The sequence below is a fragment of the Polypterus senegalus genome, chromosome 1, assembly GCF_016835505.1.
Source record: "Polypterus senegalus isolate Bchr_013 chromosome 1, ASM1683550v1, whole genome shotgun sequence".
Taxonomy (NCBI): domain Eukaryota; kingdom Metazoa; phylum Chordata; class Cladistia; order Polypteriformes; family Polypteridae; genus Polypterus; species Polypterus senegalus.
The window spans coordinates 15,746,761-15,761,957 of record NC_053154.1 but is presented as its reverse complement, the minus strand read 5'-3'; the positions used below and the strand labels follow the sequence as shown (position 1 = coordinate 15,761,957).

Genomic DNA, 15,197 nt, shown 5'->3' with positions numbered 1-15,197 from the left:
CTTTTGCATGTTTGTCACACAAAATGTTTCTGATCATCAAACACATTTAACCATTAGTCAAATATAACACAAGTAAACACAAAATGCAGTTTTTAAATGATGGTTTTTATTATTTAGGAAGAAAAAAAAATCCAAACCTACATGGCCCTGTGTGAAAAAGTAATTGCCCCCTGAACCTAATAACTGGTTGGGCCACCCTTAGCAGCAATAACTGCAATCAAGCGTTTGCGATAACTTGCAATGAGTCTTTTGCAGCGCTCTGGAGGAATTTTGGCCCACTCATCTTTGAAGAATTGTTGTAATTCAGCTTTATTTGAGGGTTTTCTAGCATGAACCGCCTTTTTAAGCTCATGCCATAGCATCTCAATTGGATTCAGGTCAGGACTTTGACTAGGCCACTCCAAAGTCTTCATTTTGTTTTTCTTCAGCCATTCAGAGGTGGATTTGCTGGTGTGTTTTGGGTCATTGTCCTGTTGCAGCACCCAAGATCGCTTCAGCTTGAGTTGACGAACAGATGGCCGGACATTCTCCTTCAGGATTTTTTGGTAGACAGTAGAATTCATGGTTCCATCTATCACAGCAAGCCTTCCAGGTCCTGAAGCAGCAAAACAACCCCAGACCATCACACTACCACCACCATATTTTACTGTTGGTATGATGTTCTTTTCTGAAATGCTGTGTTCCTTTTACGCCAGATGTAACGGGACATTTGCCTTCCAAAACGTTCAACTTTTGTCTCATCAGTCAACAAGGTATTTTCCTAAAAGTCTTGGCAATCATTGAGATGTTTCTTAGCAAAATTGAGACGAGCCCTAATGTTCTTTTTGCTTAACAGAGGTTTGGAGTCTTGGAAATCTGCCATGCAGGCCGTTTTTGCCCAGTCTCTGTCTTATGGTGGAGTCGTGAACACTGACCTTAATTGAGGCACGTAAGGCCTGCAGTTCTTTGGACGTTGTCCTGGGGTCTTTTGTGACCTCTCGGATGAGTCGTCTCTGCGCTCTTGGGGTAATTTTGGTCGGCCGGCCACTCCTGGGAAGGTTCACCACTGTTCCATGTTGCCATTTGTGGATAATGGCTCTCACTGTGGTTCGCTGGAGTCCCAAAGCTTTAGAAATGGCTTTATAACCTTTACCAGACTGATAGATCTCAATTACTTCTGTTCTCATTTGTTCCTGAATTTCTTTGGATCTTGGCATGATGTCTAGCTTTTGAGGTGCTTTTGGTCTACTTCTCTGTGTCAGGCAGCTCCTATTTAAGTGATTTCTTGATTGAAACTGGTGTGGCAGTAATCAGGCCTGGGGGTGGCAACGGAAATTGAACTCAGGTGTGATACACCACAGTTAGGTGATTTTTGAACAAGGGGGCAATTACTTTTTCACACAGGGCCATGTAGGTTTGGATTTTTTTCTCCCTAAATAATAAAAACCATCAGTTAAAAACTGCATTTTGTGTTTACTTGTGTTATATTTGACTAATGGTTAAATGTGTTTGATGATCAAAAACATTTTGTGTGACAAACATGCAAAAGAATAAGAAATCAGGAAGGGGGCAAATAGTTTTTCACACCACTGTAGGTAAACGTCAGATTAAAACCAAAATGCAATCAAAAATTCTAAGTCAAAAAGGAAAAAGCAAAGATTCATTAACCGGTAAATATCCAAAGGAACGGTGTTTTTACGCAACAATTCAAGGCTTATCTGATAAAATAGATAAAATATGACCTCTGGAGGTATCCTGTAAACCACGGGTGTCGAACTCTGGTCCTGGAGGGCCGCAGTGGCTGCAGGTTTTCATTTTAACCATTGTAAAATTAACAGACTCAACGCACTCCAAAAGGTTTGGGACAGCCACCCGTATAATTTCCCTGGCTGCAAAAAGGGCTTGAAAAATAGCACTGATGTGCATTGGTTGGAGTCCGAAACTGAACTGTCTCAGTTAAGCCAAAGATGGCGACTTTAAAGGTCTTCGCAGGAAGTGATGTAATTTAGGCCGGAACCGGAAGTGACATTTTTCTTGGTGCTGGAACCAGAAGTGATGTTGTCAAGGCTGAATCAGGCAGAATATCCTGTATTTGGTCTGCAGAAATAACAGAGGAAGGTTTTACTGCACTAGCCCCACCCCACAAGGATTGGAATGGAATTACCTTCGTTAGGTCCGTTGAGCTTCCTCCTAAGCGCACGTGTGTGACACCATCTTCTTCATTAGTGACCAGTTTTTGCTGTGGATTAACTTCTTTTGCCTTCATTTTAATTAACTTGATTCAGGCCACTTAGTTGTCTCTTTTTCTTTAATTAGCAGCCAGACAATAATGAGACACGAAACAAGTTGCAACATGACCAGCTCACCTGTACCCGCCACACAATATCTGAAAATAAAGAAAGGTGATGGTCTCAGTAAGGCTGATCTCTCAGGTCACCAAAACATTTTGACGACGTTCTTAGAAAAAAACAGAAACTCAACAGTTTTGGTAATGTCCGCTGTGGCAGAATGAGAGCAGCAACAAGCCATGGAATTAAATAACGGCTTTAATTAACAGCAAGAATCATCTTCTCGTTAAGAGATTGGTTGGAGTGTGTAGATGCCACAGGGATGGATGAAGCTTCTGCCCTATATCTATGGGATTGTATGCACTCTGCTGCTGCCACATGATTAGATAATTAGATCATTGTTTGAATAAGCAGGTGTTTTAATAATTTGCCCGGTCACTGTAGTCTTCACGTGTTCACCCGGATACTTCCATGTTTGCAGTTTAGCTAATGCTTTCTTTGCATTATCACCTTTTTTTTTCAGATGCAATTCTTATTCCGACACCAGCTTATGGGGCGATTGCTCGTGACGTTTTCCTGTACAGCAATGTCAGGACGGTCCACGTCCATCTTGAGAGTGAGGTACTTGCTTTTTTAGCCTTTGAGGAAGTGAACCTGTTCCACCATATTTAAATGTGGACGTTTTATTAACAGGTTTATGTCCTCACCATGTTTGTATGTCTGTGTCTGCAAGGAATGTCAATCCACCCATCCACGCCTAAAGTCACTCAGCCCAATTGTTGGGGTTATAGTGGGGTCAGAGTCTAACACGGGATCATCAGGAACACACAAGGAACCGAAGAGTCGTCACAAGCCCATCTCATATACCACGTCAGTTCACAGTCCCCAATTATCTTAGCGCCGTGGCATTTGGGCATATTGGAAAGTTGAATATTTGGATAAGAAAACCCAGACAGATATAATTAGAATATGAAAAGACTGTGCAGACCAGGGGTATCAAACTCTGGGGCATGGTGGGCCTGGTGGCTACAGGTTTTCATTCTAACCCTTTTCCTAATCTCTGACCAGTTTTCGCTGCTAATTAACTCCTTTCCCCTTCATTTTAATAGCCCTCTTTTTACGGATTCAGTCCTCTGAATTAATTCCTTTCTTCATTAAATAACAGCCAAGCAGAAATGAGATGTGAAACGAGCCAACAGCTCGTGACCCGCTAAACCGGGATTTTAAACTCCAACCAATTTCATTTCAGCCTGTTTCTTAATGAGAAGCCGATTCTTGCTGTTAATTAAACCCGTTATTTAATTCCATGGCCTGTTGCTGCTCTCATTCTGACACAGCAGACATTTCCAAAACTGTCGATTTTTCTGTTTTTTTTTCTAAGAACGCCATCAAAACGTTTTGGTGACCTGAGAGATTAACCTTATGGGGACCTTCACTGTTCTTTATTTTCAGATATTGTGTGATGAGTAAAGGTGAGCTGGTCATGTGGCGGCTCATTTTGTGTCTCGTTATTGTTTGGCTGCTAATTCTAGAAAAAGAAACAACTAAGAGGCCTGAGTCAAGTTAATTAAAACTAAGGCGAAAGAAGTTAATTAGCAGCAAAAACAGGTCACCAATGAAGAAGACAGTTATAATGAAAACCTGCAGCCACTGTGGCTCTTCAGGACCGGAGTTTGACACCTGTGGTGCAGACCAGGGGTCGCCAAGCCTGGTCCTGGAGGACCACCATGGCTGCAGGTTTTCATTCTAACCCTTTTCTTAATTAGTGACCTGTTTTTGCTGCTAATTAACTTCTTTCGAACTTATTTGAATTGACTTGTTCTTGAAGACTCAGACCCCTTGATTGTTTGTTTCTTTTTCCTTAATTAGCAGCCAAACAATAACGAGATACAAAATGAGCCAAAACAACTGGTGTCCATCATACAATATCTGAAAATAAAGAACGATGAAGGTCTCAGGAATGTTGGTCTGCTCAGGTCCCCAAAAAATTTTCATGGGCTCTTAGAAAAGAGAAAATCAACAATTTGGGAAATGTCTGCTAATGAACCACGAGAGCAGCAACAAGCCATGGAATTAAAGAACGAGTTTAATGAACAACAAGACTCTGCACCTCATTGAGCAGCTGGCTGGAGTGAAATTGGTTGGAGTTTGAGGCCCTGACTTAGTTGGTCTTCTGTTGGCTTCCTCACTTCACATTCTGTCTGGGTGCCATTTAAGGAAAGAAATGAAGCAATAAAGAGGAAAGATGAAGACATTCTGGGGAACAAATCTTAAAAAAGCAATTATTCAATTAAAATTAATTCACAAGAAGTTAATTAACAGCACAAACAGGGCACTCATAAAAAAAAAAAAAAGGGTTAGAATGAAAACCTGCAGCCACGGTGGTCCTCCAGGACCGGACTTGGTGACCCCTGGTGTAGACAATGACTGAACATGGGATTCAAGCCTCACCCTTGGGCCCTAAGTGCTCAGCAGCACTAACTTCTGAGCTACCATGTGCCTTCCTTGAACTCATTGACAGGTTTTGATTATTCTTGTTGTGCTGGATACAAAAAATGGGTGTCATTTTGTAGGGGACTTCATTTTTATTTTTAAATAAAGGAAAGTAGAGAGATTTTCTAGAAATTCAGAAGAGCTCAATCTACTCCCAGTCCTTCTCCGATTATTCAGGCCTGACGAAAAGTGCAGTTGCAGGACCTCACATTGTACAGGGTGAGCCAAAATGAAGTACCCCATTTCTCAAGGTTATTGAGCGAGGTGGGTCGGGGTAGGGTGGTCCTTTGACAGGTGCTGCCTTGTAATTTTCAGTCACCAACATGTCTTGGTCTGGTGCGCGCCGTGCTTTCGCAGTCGAAGCGTTCTTCAGAAACAACGAATCCATCATTACGTAACATAATTACGCCACACACCTTCTAAATGCACTTCAGCATTCCTCTTAACGGTGACGTCCCATATCGGAAAACAATTCTTCAGTAGGTGGCTAAATTTAGACAGAAGGGTACAACATCGAACAGATAATCTCCAGGCTATCCTCGGAATGTACGAATGCCTGAAAATATCCAAGCTGTAAGAGCATCAGTTTTTCAATCTCCTAAACGTTCAGCGCCCTTCTGCGTTACGCATTTCCAACACGTCTTTGATTTTCCATGAGGACCTTAATTTCCATCCATACAAAATGATGGTAGTGCAGGAACTTACTGAAGAAGACTGGGAGAGCCGCAGAGAGTTGTGAGCGAACATTCTGCAAACTATTCATTGAGATGCCATCGTCATGTGACATCAGCTACGAGGCACATTTCCATTTGAATGGTTGCATAAATACGCAAAACCTTCACTATTGGGCTGAAACCAACCCTCGTGAACTTCATCAGAGACCCCTGCACAGTGAGCACACGTGTTACAGTTTGGTATGCCGTTGCAGAATTTGGCATTGTAGGCCCTTACTTTTATGAGTAGGGGGAAGCAATGGTCACCGTCACTTCAGGACGTTACACTGAAATGCTAAGAGGACTTCTTACGGCCTCAACTGGAAGAAATGGATATGGTGGATGCCTGGAGCTACAGCTCATATTGCCTGCGCGGAGATCCATGCAAGTTTTGCAGGAGATGTTTCTGGGGAAGCTGATCTCCCTGCGTGGCGATGTCGGGTGGCCTTTACGTTCGTCTGATCTCGCTCCGTGCGATTTCTCCTCGTGGGGCTATCTCAGGTCGAAGGTATACACACACTGACCTCAAAACCTTGAAGCCCTCCAGGACGCTACTCACTACGAAATCACCGCTATTCCCATTGAAATGGCTAAATGAGTCATGTGGCTGTTCAGAAATTTTCTCGGAGAGCGCATTGCTAATGATGGCCACCACCTTGAAGACATAATTTTTGTTACCCCCTTTCTTGCGTCGTAATGAAATTTATTTTTATCTTGTATTGTTTTTGTAGAATAAAAGCTTGTAATGTGGTCCTTCTTTTTGGCTCACCCTGTACATTGGGTTAGTTCGTGCGGTGCTCCAGTGGCTGTGGGCACAGGTCTATCACCTTTGCTTTGCAGATACAGAGACGTGTTGTCACCTACAGGCTCATGTCTGATTTGAGGTGACTGTGACCTATCCATTGCCAAAACTTTAGTGTAGAGCGCCTATAAAAACATATACCCCTTTTTTATTGTTAAACAACATGGAGATGCAGTGGATTTAAGCTGACTAACATAAAATACGCTTTAATGGTAAAGTGAAAACACATTTCTGCACAATGGATTCAATTAATTACAAATATACATTCATATGAAAAAGTTTGGGAACCCCTCTCAGCCTGCATTATAATTGACTCTCCTTTCAACAAAAAAGATAACAGTGGTATGTCTTTCATTTCCTAGGAACATCTGAGTACTGCGGTGTTTTCTGAACAAAGATTTTTAGTGAAGCAGTATTTAGTTGTATGAAGTTAAATCAAATGTGAAAAACTGGCTGTGCACAAATGTGGGTCTCCTTGTCATTTTGCTGATTTGAATGCCTGTAACTGCTCAATGCTGATTACTGGCAACAACAACACCAAATTGGTTGGATGAGCTCGTTAAGCCTTGAACTTCATAGACAGGAGTGTCCAATCATGAGTGGTAAAAGGTATTTAAGGTGGTCAATTGCAAGTTGTGCTTCCTTCACTTTGACTCTCCTCTGAAAAGTGACAGACAGCATGGGATCCTCAAAGCAACTCTCAAAAGATCTGAAAACAAAGATTGTTGAGTCTCCTGGTTTAGGGGAAGGCTACAAAAAGCCATCTCAGAGCTTTAAACTGTCAGTGTCAACTGTAAGGAATGGAGTCAGGAAATGGAAGGCCACAGGCACAGTTGCTGTTAAACCAACTCAGGACTGGCAGGCCAAGAAAAATACAGGAGCGGGCATATGTGCAGGATTGTGAAAATGGTTACAGACAACCCACAGATCACCTCCAAAGACCTGCAAGAACATCTCGCTGCAGATGGTGTATCTGTACATCGTTCTACAATTCAGCGCAATTTGCACAAAGAACATCTGTATGGCAGGGTGATTAGAAAGAAGCCCTTTCTGCACTCACACCACAAACAGAGTCGCTTGTTGTATGCCAATACTCATTTAGACAAGCCAGATTCATTTTGGAACAAAGAACTTTGGACTGATGAGACAAAAATGGAGTTATTTGGTCAGAACAAAAAGTGCTTTGCATGGCAGAAGAACAACACCGCATTCCAAGAAAAACACCTGCTACCTACTGTCAAATTTGGTGGAGGTCCCATCATGCTGTGGGGCTGTGTGGCTAGTTAAAGTCGAGGGTCGAATGAATTCAATCCAATATCAACAAATTCTTCAGGATAATGTTCAAGCATCAGTCACAAAGTTGAAGTTACATAAGGGTTGGATATTCCAACAAGACAATGACCTAAAACACAGTTCAAAATCAACAAAGGCATTCATGCAGAGGGAGAAGTACAATGTTCTGGAATGGCCGTCACAGTCCCCTGACTTCAATATCATCGAAAATCTATGGGATGATTTGAAGCAGGCTGTCCATGCTCGGCAGCCATCAAATTGAACTGAACTGGAGAGATTTTGTATGGAAGAGTGGGGTCAGAAACACCTCCATCCAGAATCCAGACATTCATCAAAGGCTATAGGAGGACAGCGTCGAGAGGCTCAAAGGAGCAAATGGAGGCTCAACTAAGTATTGATGTCATATCTTTGTTGGGGTGCCCAAATTTATGCACCTGTCTAATTTTGTTATGATACATATTGCATATTTTCTGTTAATCCAATAAACTTAATGTCACTGCTGAAATCCTACTGTTTCCATAAGGCATGTCGTATATTAAAAGAAAGTTGCTACTTTGAAAGCTCAGCCAATGAGAAACAAAAATCCAAAGAATTAATTCCCAAACTTTTTCATATGAATGTTTAAAAAAAAAAAACAAATTCAATTGATTACATAAGTATTCGCCCCTAAATCTTCATCGCAGCCAATTGGTTTTTGAAGTCATGGAATTAATTCAATGGAGGTCAACAGTCTGGGCTTTCAATTAATTGTAGTACAAATTGACCCTGCAAAGTGAAATGGACAACTTGTGGTTAATCAGTATGGTGGGCTAACCTGCACAATGAAGACAATAAACACAACAGGGTAACAAAGCATGGATATTAAACAGGCCGGCTTACCTGCCCCATAAAGGGGTCAACTGTCTGCTGCCCCTGTCTAACTGAAGAGTTTCTACAAACTTCCACCAGTAATAGTTTTGGCCCGTGGGATGAACAGATCTTGGATGTCTGCACAGTTGGAGAATAGCGCTCCCTGCTGGTGGTCTGCTAAACCCACCAGGACATCATCCCCCCTCACATTCTGTCACTGCATCGTTAGTTCCAGTCTCCATCAATTTCTGGACCCCTCTTAACACAATCTGTCTTCACATCTAGGTATCCATTGGTTGGTTTGGTGGTCTGACAAATCAGAATATTGAGAAGCAACATCAGGTGACCAGACCAGGTCCGGTTGGGAAGCATGCACTGGTACAGTGCTTTGTTCCACCCACCACACAACGAAACAGCTTGGGATCTTGGTTGGCAACTCCCAGGCAGACACTCGGTCCATTTCCCCCCTCCAGAAATTACCATCTATCTACCTCTGCCATGTTTTATGTGGGCCTCCCCTTAGCCTGGTCTGCAATGAGGGTCCTGTGAACCGGATGACCTTTAGGGAGTCGCGCCACATGGCCGTAGTGTCTTAACTGAAGCTCCCTCACAATGCAGGTAATCTGCCTCATTCGGGACTCTGTGAGCAGCACAAAGTCAAACCAGTGGCACCCAAGGACTCTCTGAAGAGACACAACACCAAAGGAGTCCAGTCTTCATCTCAGGTCACTGGATAGGGTCCATGTCTCGCAACCATATAGCAAGACAGGATGAGAGAGGAGTGACAAAAAACAAAATGAAGAATCATGTCAGCTTATTACAGCTCCCCTTTAAATGCAGCAGGAAATCATGGAGGCCAGTCACTTTGAAGATCCTGAAATGGCTTTCTCCACATTGCCATATGGCTTTGTAAGAAACAAAATGGCTACCCACAAAGAGTATACTAAGCTTTAGGAGTGGAGAGATGGTTTTCGTGAGTGTGGTGAATGTACCTTAGAGAGACCTTTTGTCACCTGCTAAAGTACAATTTGTGTTTAAATGATATAAACGTGTATGACTTTTGTGAAATTTATATCTGTTGTCTTTATACACTTTTTTGTCTGTTGACACAAATTGGAAGATGGATTTAATCTTTTCTTGTGTTAATGTGACAAAATATCTTAACCTTAGTAATCAATTCCAGTTTTGCAAACTCCAGATAATTTAATGGGGGTCAGAGCAATTTTCAGGTTAAGTTCCCAGCGGATGTAGGAACCCTTTCAGATACCAACACAGATCCTTAGCCTCAGAGCCACCAACCAGTCCACCTTAATGACAGCTGCTTGTCTTTTCTTTTCTTTTTATTTTCCAGATGAGTGCTACTGATGAACGGCCATTTCAGTTAACGGTAGAAAAGATGGAGAAAGCTTTAGAGGAAGCTACACTGGAGGTAAGCGTATGAAATAGTTTGACATTATTAGAGTGCAGATAGAAAGTATTCATCTCCTTGGATGATTTCAATTTGTAGTGTGGCTACATAATAAAAGGTATTCTGTGTTTGTACTTGTAAGGAGTACGGCTTGTTATTAGATCAAGAAGCTTTAGGTTATCCAAGGAATAGTCTTGGTAGTATAGTGGCCGGTCTGGGTAAGGGGTCGGCCGTTCCAAATTTTTTTTGTTATACATCAAAGTGGATTTAACCGGGCTTTTGTGACACTGATCATCAAAAAATGTGCTTTAATGTTAATGTAAGAGTTCTGCACAACACAAAATACTTGATGGGCATAAGTATTCACCCCTTTAATATGACACCCCTAAATCCTCACTGGTGCAGTCCATTGGTTTTAGATGTAACTTGACTAATAATAATAATAATTATACATTTTATTTATATAGCGCCTTTCCCATGCTCAAGGCACTTCACAGAGTTTAAGAAAGAACGGCAGGGTATACACAGCACATAGCATTGTACTAAACCAGATAAATAAATAAAGAAGAGTAAGACAGTAAATTCAGAGAAAAACCTAACAGACAACATAATTGATGGTCTAGCACACACACACACACACACACAGGTTACATGAGCCTCTTGACAGAGAGGTAAATTGAGAGAAGGGGAATGAAGTCAAGTAGGGCTAAAAGCCTTCCTGAACAGATGAGTTTTGAGTTGTTTTTTAAAAGAATTCATGGAGTCAGCTGATCTGATTAATTTCAGTAGGTCATTCCAGAGTCTGGGCACTCGCTATACAGCTGAAGGCCCTGCTGTCACCCATGGAGTGTAGATTAGTGTGGGGCACAACAAGATGACCAGAATCAGAGGGCCTTAGTGGGCAGGCAGGCACATAGTGATGGAGAAGGTCACTGATGTAGTTTGGCGCGAGGTCGTTTGAGGCTTTGTAGGTTATTAGAGGGATTTTATATTCAATTCTGTAAGACACAGGGAGCCAGTGAAGGCGAAGCAGGATGGGTGTGATGTGCTCGCTGCTGCTGGTCTGTGTAAGGACTCTTGCAGCCGAGTTTTGAATAAGCTGGAGCTGTGATATAAGATTAGAAGGGGCACCTGCCAGTAGGGAATTACAATAATCCAGGGGTGCCCACACTTTTTCGACTTGTGAGCTACTTTTAAAATGACCAGGGGCCTCATGCATAACGCTGTGCGTAGAAATCGCACTATAACATGACGTAAGCACAAAAGCCGAAATGTGCTTACGCACAGAAAAATCCAGATGCAGGACTCTGTGCGTACTCCAACTTCCACATTGTTCCGCTACATAAATCCCGGTCAACGTGAAAAGTAACGCACGTGCACGCGCCTGCTGTCCCACCCCAATTCCTCCCATAATTACACCTATTTGAATATGCAAATCAATTTAAATAGCCCTTAAGCTCAGCGTTCTGTGAAAAGACAATGGGAAAAGCATGGGGGAAAATATAAGAATTTCAGCGAATATCAAGTGGAGGCAAAGGAAAAACATACTATTTGTTTATTTAAACCGTGGTATAATCAACAAAAGGAAGTTGATCGAGTGACATAGCATGTTGGAGAAACTCGAAAGCTCAAGTTCACAAAGTCGCGCAGTGCCAAAATAAAAAGGAAGTCACATATCAAAGTCGCCGTGAAAAAGCGAGTTGTAACCCACTGTCTGAGTGTCGGATGAAAGCTTATTAGGGTACAGAGGAAAAAATAGGCACACCGTGGGGAAAAAAGCACGAAATGTCAACTTTAATCTCAACATTTCCACTTTAATCACATAGTTTTATGTAATTAAAGTAGAACATCAAAAACTTCATCTTAAAATTGTTTAACTAGTTTCTCAAATCCCATCGTAACTAAAGTTGCACGTTAAATGCTTTGTTTTGTATTTGATCTTCTGTGTGCTCTATGTGTGTGAATCACTACGTGCTTCCTTTCTTTCTCTTTCTCCGACAGGACACAGAATCCATTACATTTGTGATATTACGGCTGTCTGAATAATTAAAATACTGAGATGTATATGTGATATCATTTTCATGATGTTTGGAATGAAAGCATGTTATTAAACATGGGAAGACGATGGCGCAGTGATTTTTCATGTCTCACACAAGATGCTGCTGCACCATGCGCGACCTTCGATGAAATAATTTATTGTAGCAGTACTGTCTCTTTCAAACGTACTAACCTCCAATTCCTGTCCTTCTTTTTCTTTCTCCAAATACCCAATCGCCACACAATCAGCTCTGTGTTAGACGTTAAGCCATCTGTAAGCTTAGAATGCCGATTCTTCAAAACTTTTAAGGAACATTGAAATATCTTCGTAGTACATGTTTAATTATTCTATCCGTCTGTCCTTCTAGTGTCGTTCCAGCCTCAGCAAATATACAGTGCGAGGCAGGAACAATACGTGAACTTGCTAGCGCTGCGACACCGTGTCCTCACATGTTTAATTATTAACAAACAATACACTTATTTAAATGAAGTTGAAGTTTTATCTGTATAATATAATAAACATATTTTGCTGCATTTCATCTTACAAATGATACCGTCATCATATGTAAATACGCGCTTTATAAAGTGGCTCAGGTTGTGTGATATTATAACTATAGTGCAAGTTTACAGTGAGGTGATTCTACTTATAAGTACAAACAGTTCTACAAGGAGCAATTGATTGAGTGCGTTTATATTTCTTGGGATGAAACTGTTTCTGAACCGCGAGGTCCGTACAGGAAAGGCTTTGAAACGTTTTGCCGTGTCTGAGGCAGCGTGTGCTTGATGCTGTATCCCGATAATTCTCTTTCCGATCAGCTGCTGCTGTGATTCACACTCAGATACAGTGATATAAATACTCCGAGTGGTGCAGTGAGAGCAATATGGAAAAAGAGGATCCTCTGTGGCAAACCCTAATGGGAGCAGCTGAAAGAAGAAGGTGCAGTGAGAGTAACAACGCTAAAGCAGTTATGGTATTTGGAATACTATGGCTATTTCCCTGGACCATTATATTGTTACATGTTAATTACAATCAGATGTATTACACTAATAAACAATATGCAGTTAGTTTCAGTGTAGTTATAAAGCCGTGTCAGATATGTGCATCTAAGAAAGAAAGGGTAACCTCACAGGAACAGTAGCACTGCTCTGACGCTGGGTGCCGGCAGTCTGCAAAACTGAGCAGAGAATTTGCGTATGACAGGGTATGAGGTACCGTGGAAAAGTGCGTGGCTTTACGGCAAGTGTAGGTTTTATACATCACGATTTGAGCATGGAAACGTTCTTACACAACATTTGCGTGTGTATGCCCCAGGTCAAAATGATCTACCTACATTAAAAATGCTATATATATATACAGTATATATATACTCAGCAAAAAAAGAAACGTCCTGTGACTTTCAACTGTTTTTACTTTCAGTAAACTTAATGTGTAAATATTTGTATGAACACTAAAAGAGTCAACACCATAAGACATAAACTAAAAATGTTTCACAATGTGTCCCTGAATGAAGGGAGGCTCAAAATCAAAAGTACCAGTCAGTATCTGGTGTGGCCACCAGCTGCTTGAAGTACTGCAGTGCATCTCCTCCTCATGGACTGGACCAGATTTGTCAGTTCTTGCTGTGAGATGTTACCCCACTCTTCCACCAAAGCACCTGCAAGTTTCTGGACATTTTTGGGGGGAATGGCCCTAGCCATCGATCCAAATCGATCCCGCTCCAGGGTACAGGCCTCGGTGTAACACTCATTCCTTCGACGATAAACACGAATCCGTCCATCACCCCTGGTGAGACAAAACCGTGACTCATCAGTGAAGAGCACTTTTTGCCACTCCTATCTGGTCCAGCGAAGGTGGGTTTGTGCCCGTAGGCGGCGTTGTTGCTGGTGATGTCTGGTAAGGACCTGCCTTACAACAGGCCTACAAGCCCTCAGTCCAGCCTCTCTCAGCCTATTGCGGACAGTCTGAGCACTGATGGAGGGATTGTGTGTTCCTGGTGTGACTCAGGCAGTTGTTGTGGCCATCCTGTACCTGTCACGCAGGTGTGATATTCAGATGTACCGATCCTGTGCAGGTGTTGTTACACGTGGTCTTCCACTGCGAGGATGATCAGCTGTCCTTCCTGTCTCCCTGTAGCGCTGTCTTAGGTGTCTCACAGTGCGGACATGGCAATTTATTGCCCTAGACACATCAGCAGTCCTCATGCCTCCCTGCAGCATGCCTAATGCACGTTCACGCAGATGAGCAGGGACCCTGGGCATCTTTCTTTGGGTGTTTTTCACAGTCGGTAGACAAGTCTCTTTAGTGTCCTGCGTTTTTAGAGCTGTGACCTTAAATGCCTACTTTCTGTAAGCTGTTAAGGTCTTAACGACCATTCCACAGGTTAATTAATTGATTATGGTTAATTGAACATGCATGGAAAACATTGTTTAAACACTTTACAATGAAGATCTGTAAAGTTATTTGGATTTTTAAAGCATTATTGTTGAAATACACAGTCCTGAAAAAGGGACGTTTCTTTTTTTGCTGTATATATATACTGAGTATACTTTATACATAAAATATATGTTGTCGTACCTTGCATCACTGAATAACCTTTATGGCACAATAACAATTCAAAACATTTATGGTCACTACAGTATTTGGATATGATAACCTTCATGTGGGAAAAGGCTGCCTCGCATAAACAAGTAGAGCCAAATAATGCAGTCAAGGAGTTAGCATATTTCCTCATGTTTGGGTACTTTTCCTCTGTGTGTAAGTTTCAAAACTGTCCATGAGCCCCAGGCTTCAGCTGAATGTCATCCTGTAGTGTCAAAATCTCATCCTCCACTGTAGAGGAGTTTTAGGTGAAACAGTGTTGCAATTTCTGATGCAAGTGAATCACACTCAACATCTTCCCTAAATGGATAGCACTTAAATGTAGCGATTGGCTCAAGTAAAGCTGAATCTTGAAACCGTCTGTCAAAGTCTGATAGACAATTTTCAATCTGCTCTGTAGTGTATGCTGTCACGTTGCGCACACGCCTTCCATTGCGTCTCCAGCTCTGACGTGATATTTTGGATGTTCCCCAAATCAAGGTGCTGCAGCCTTGAGGACAGATGTTGCATTTTTCGTTTGAAAGCATTAACTGAGCATATCATATTGACCATGGAGTTCCCTTTTCCGTGCAACTGTAAATTAAGCTCATTCAACATGTTGGTCAGATCAGTCTAGCGGCCATTGATTGTTATTAAGTTGCTTGTATTCTGCATGTTTAATGACAAGGAGAAACTCCTTTTCTCCGGCCAGGGGTCTTGAAATCTCAGCAGGAATTTCTCCCTAGCCATCTGCCTC

The 15,197-nt window shown here is 41.9% G+C and overlaps 1 protein-coding gene across 1 annotated transcript in view; it reads left to right on the top strand.

Moving 5' to 3' along the window:
- The window catches only part of LOC120523160 (1-aminocyclopropane-1-carboxylate synthase-like protein 1), a 101,097-nt gene that overhangs the window by 33,400 nt on the left and 52,500 nt on the right, over positions 1–15,197 (top strand). Inside the window, exons 8-9 of the mRNA XM_039744185.1 lie at positions 2,791–2,888; positions 9,769–9,846. Of these exons, the coding sequence (XP_039600119.1) occupies positions 2,791–2,888; positions 9,769–9,846 (176 nt within the window). The remainder of the gene's footprint in view (positions 1–2,790; positions 2,889–9,768; positions 9,847–15,197) is intronic.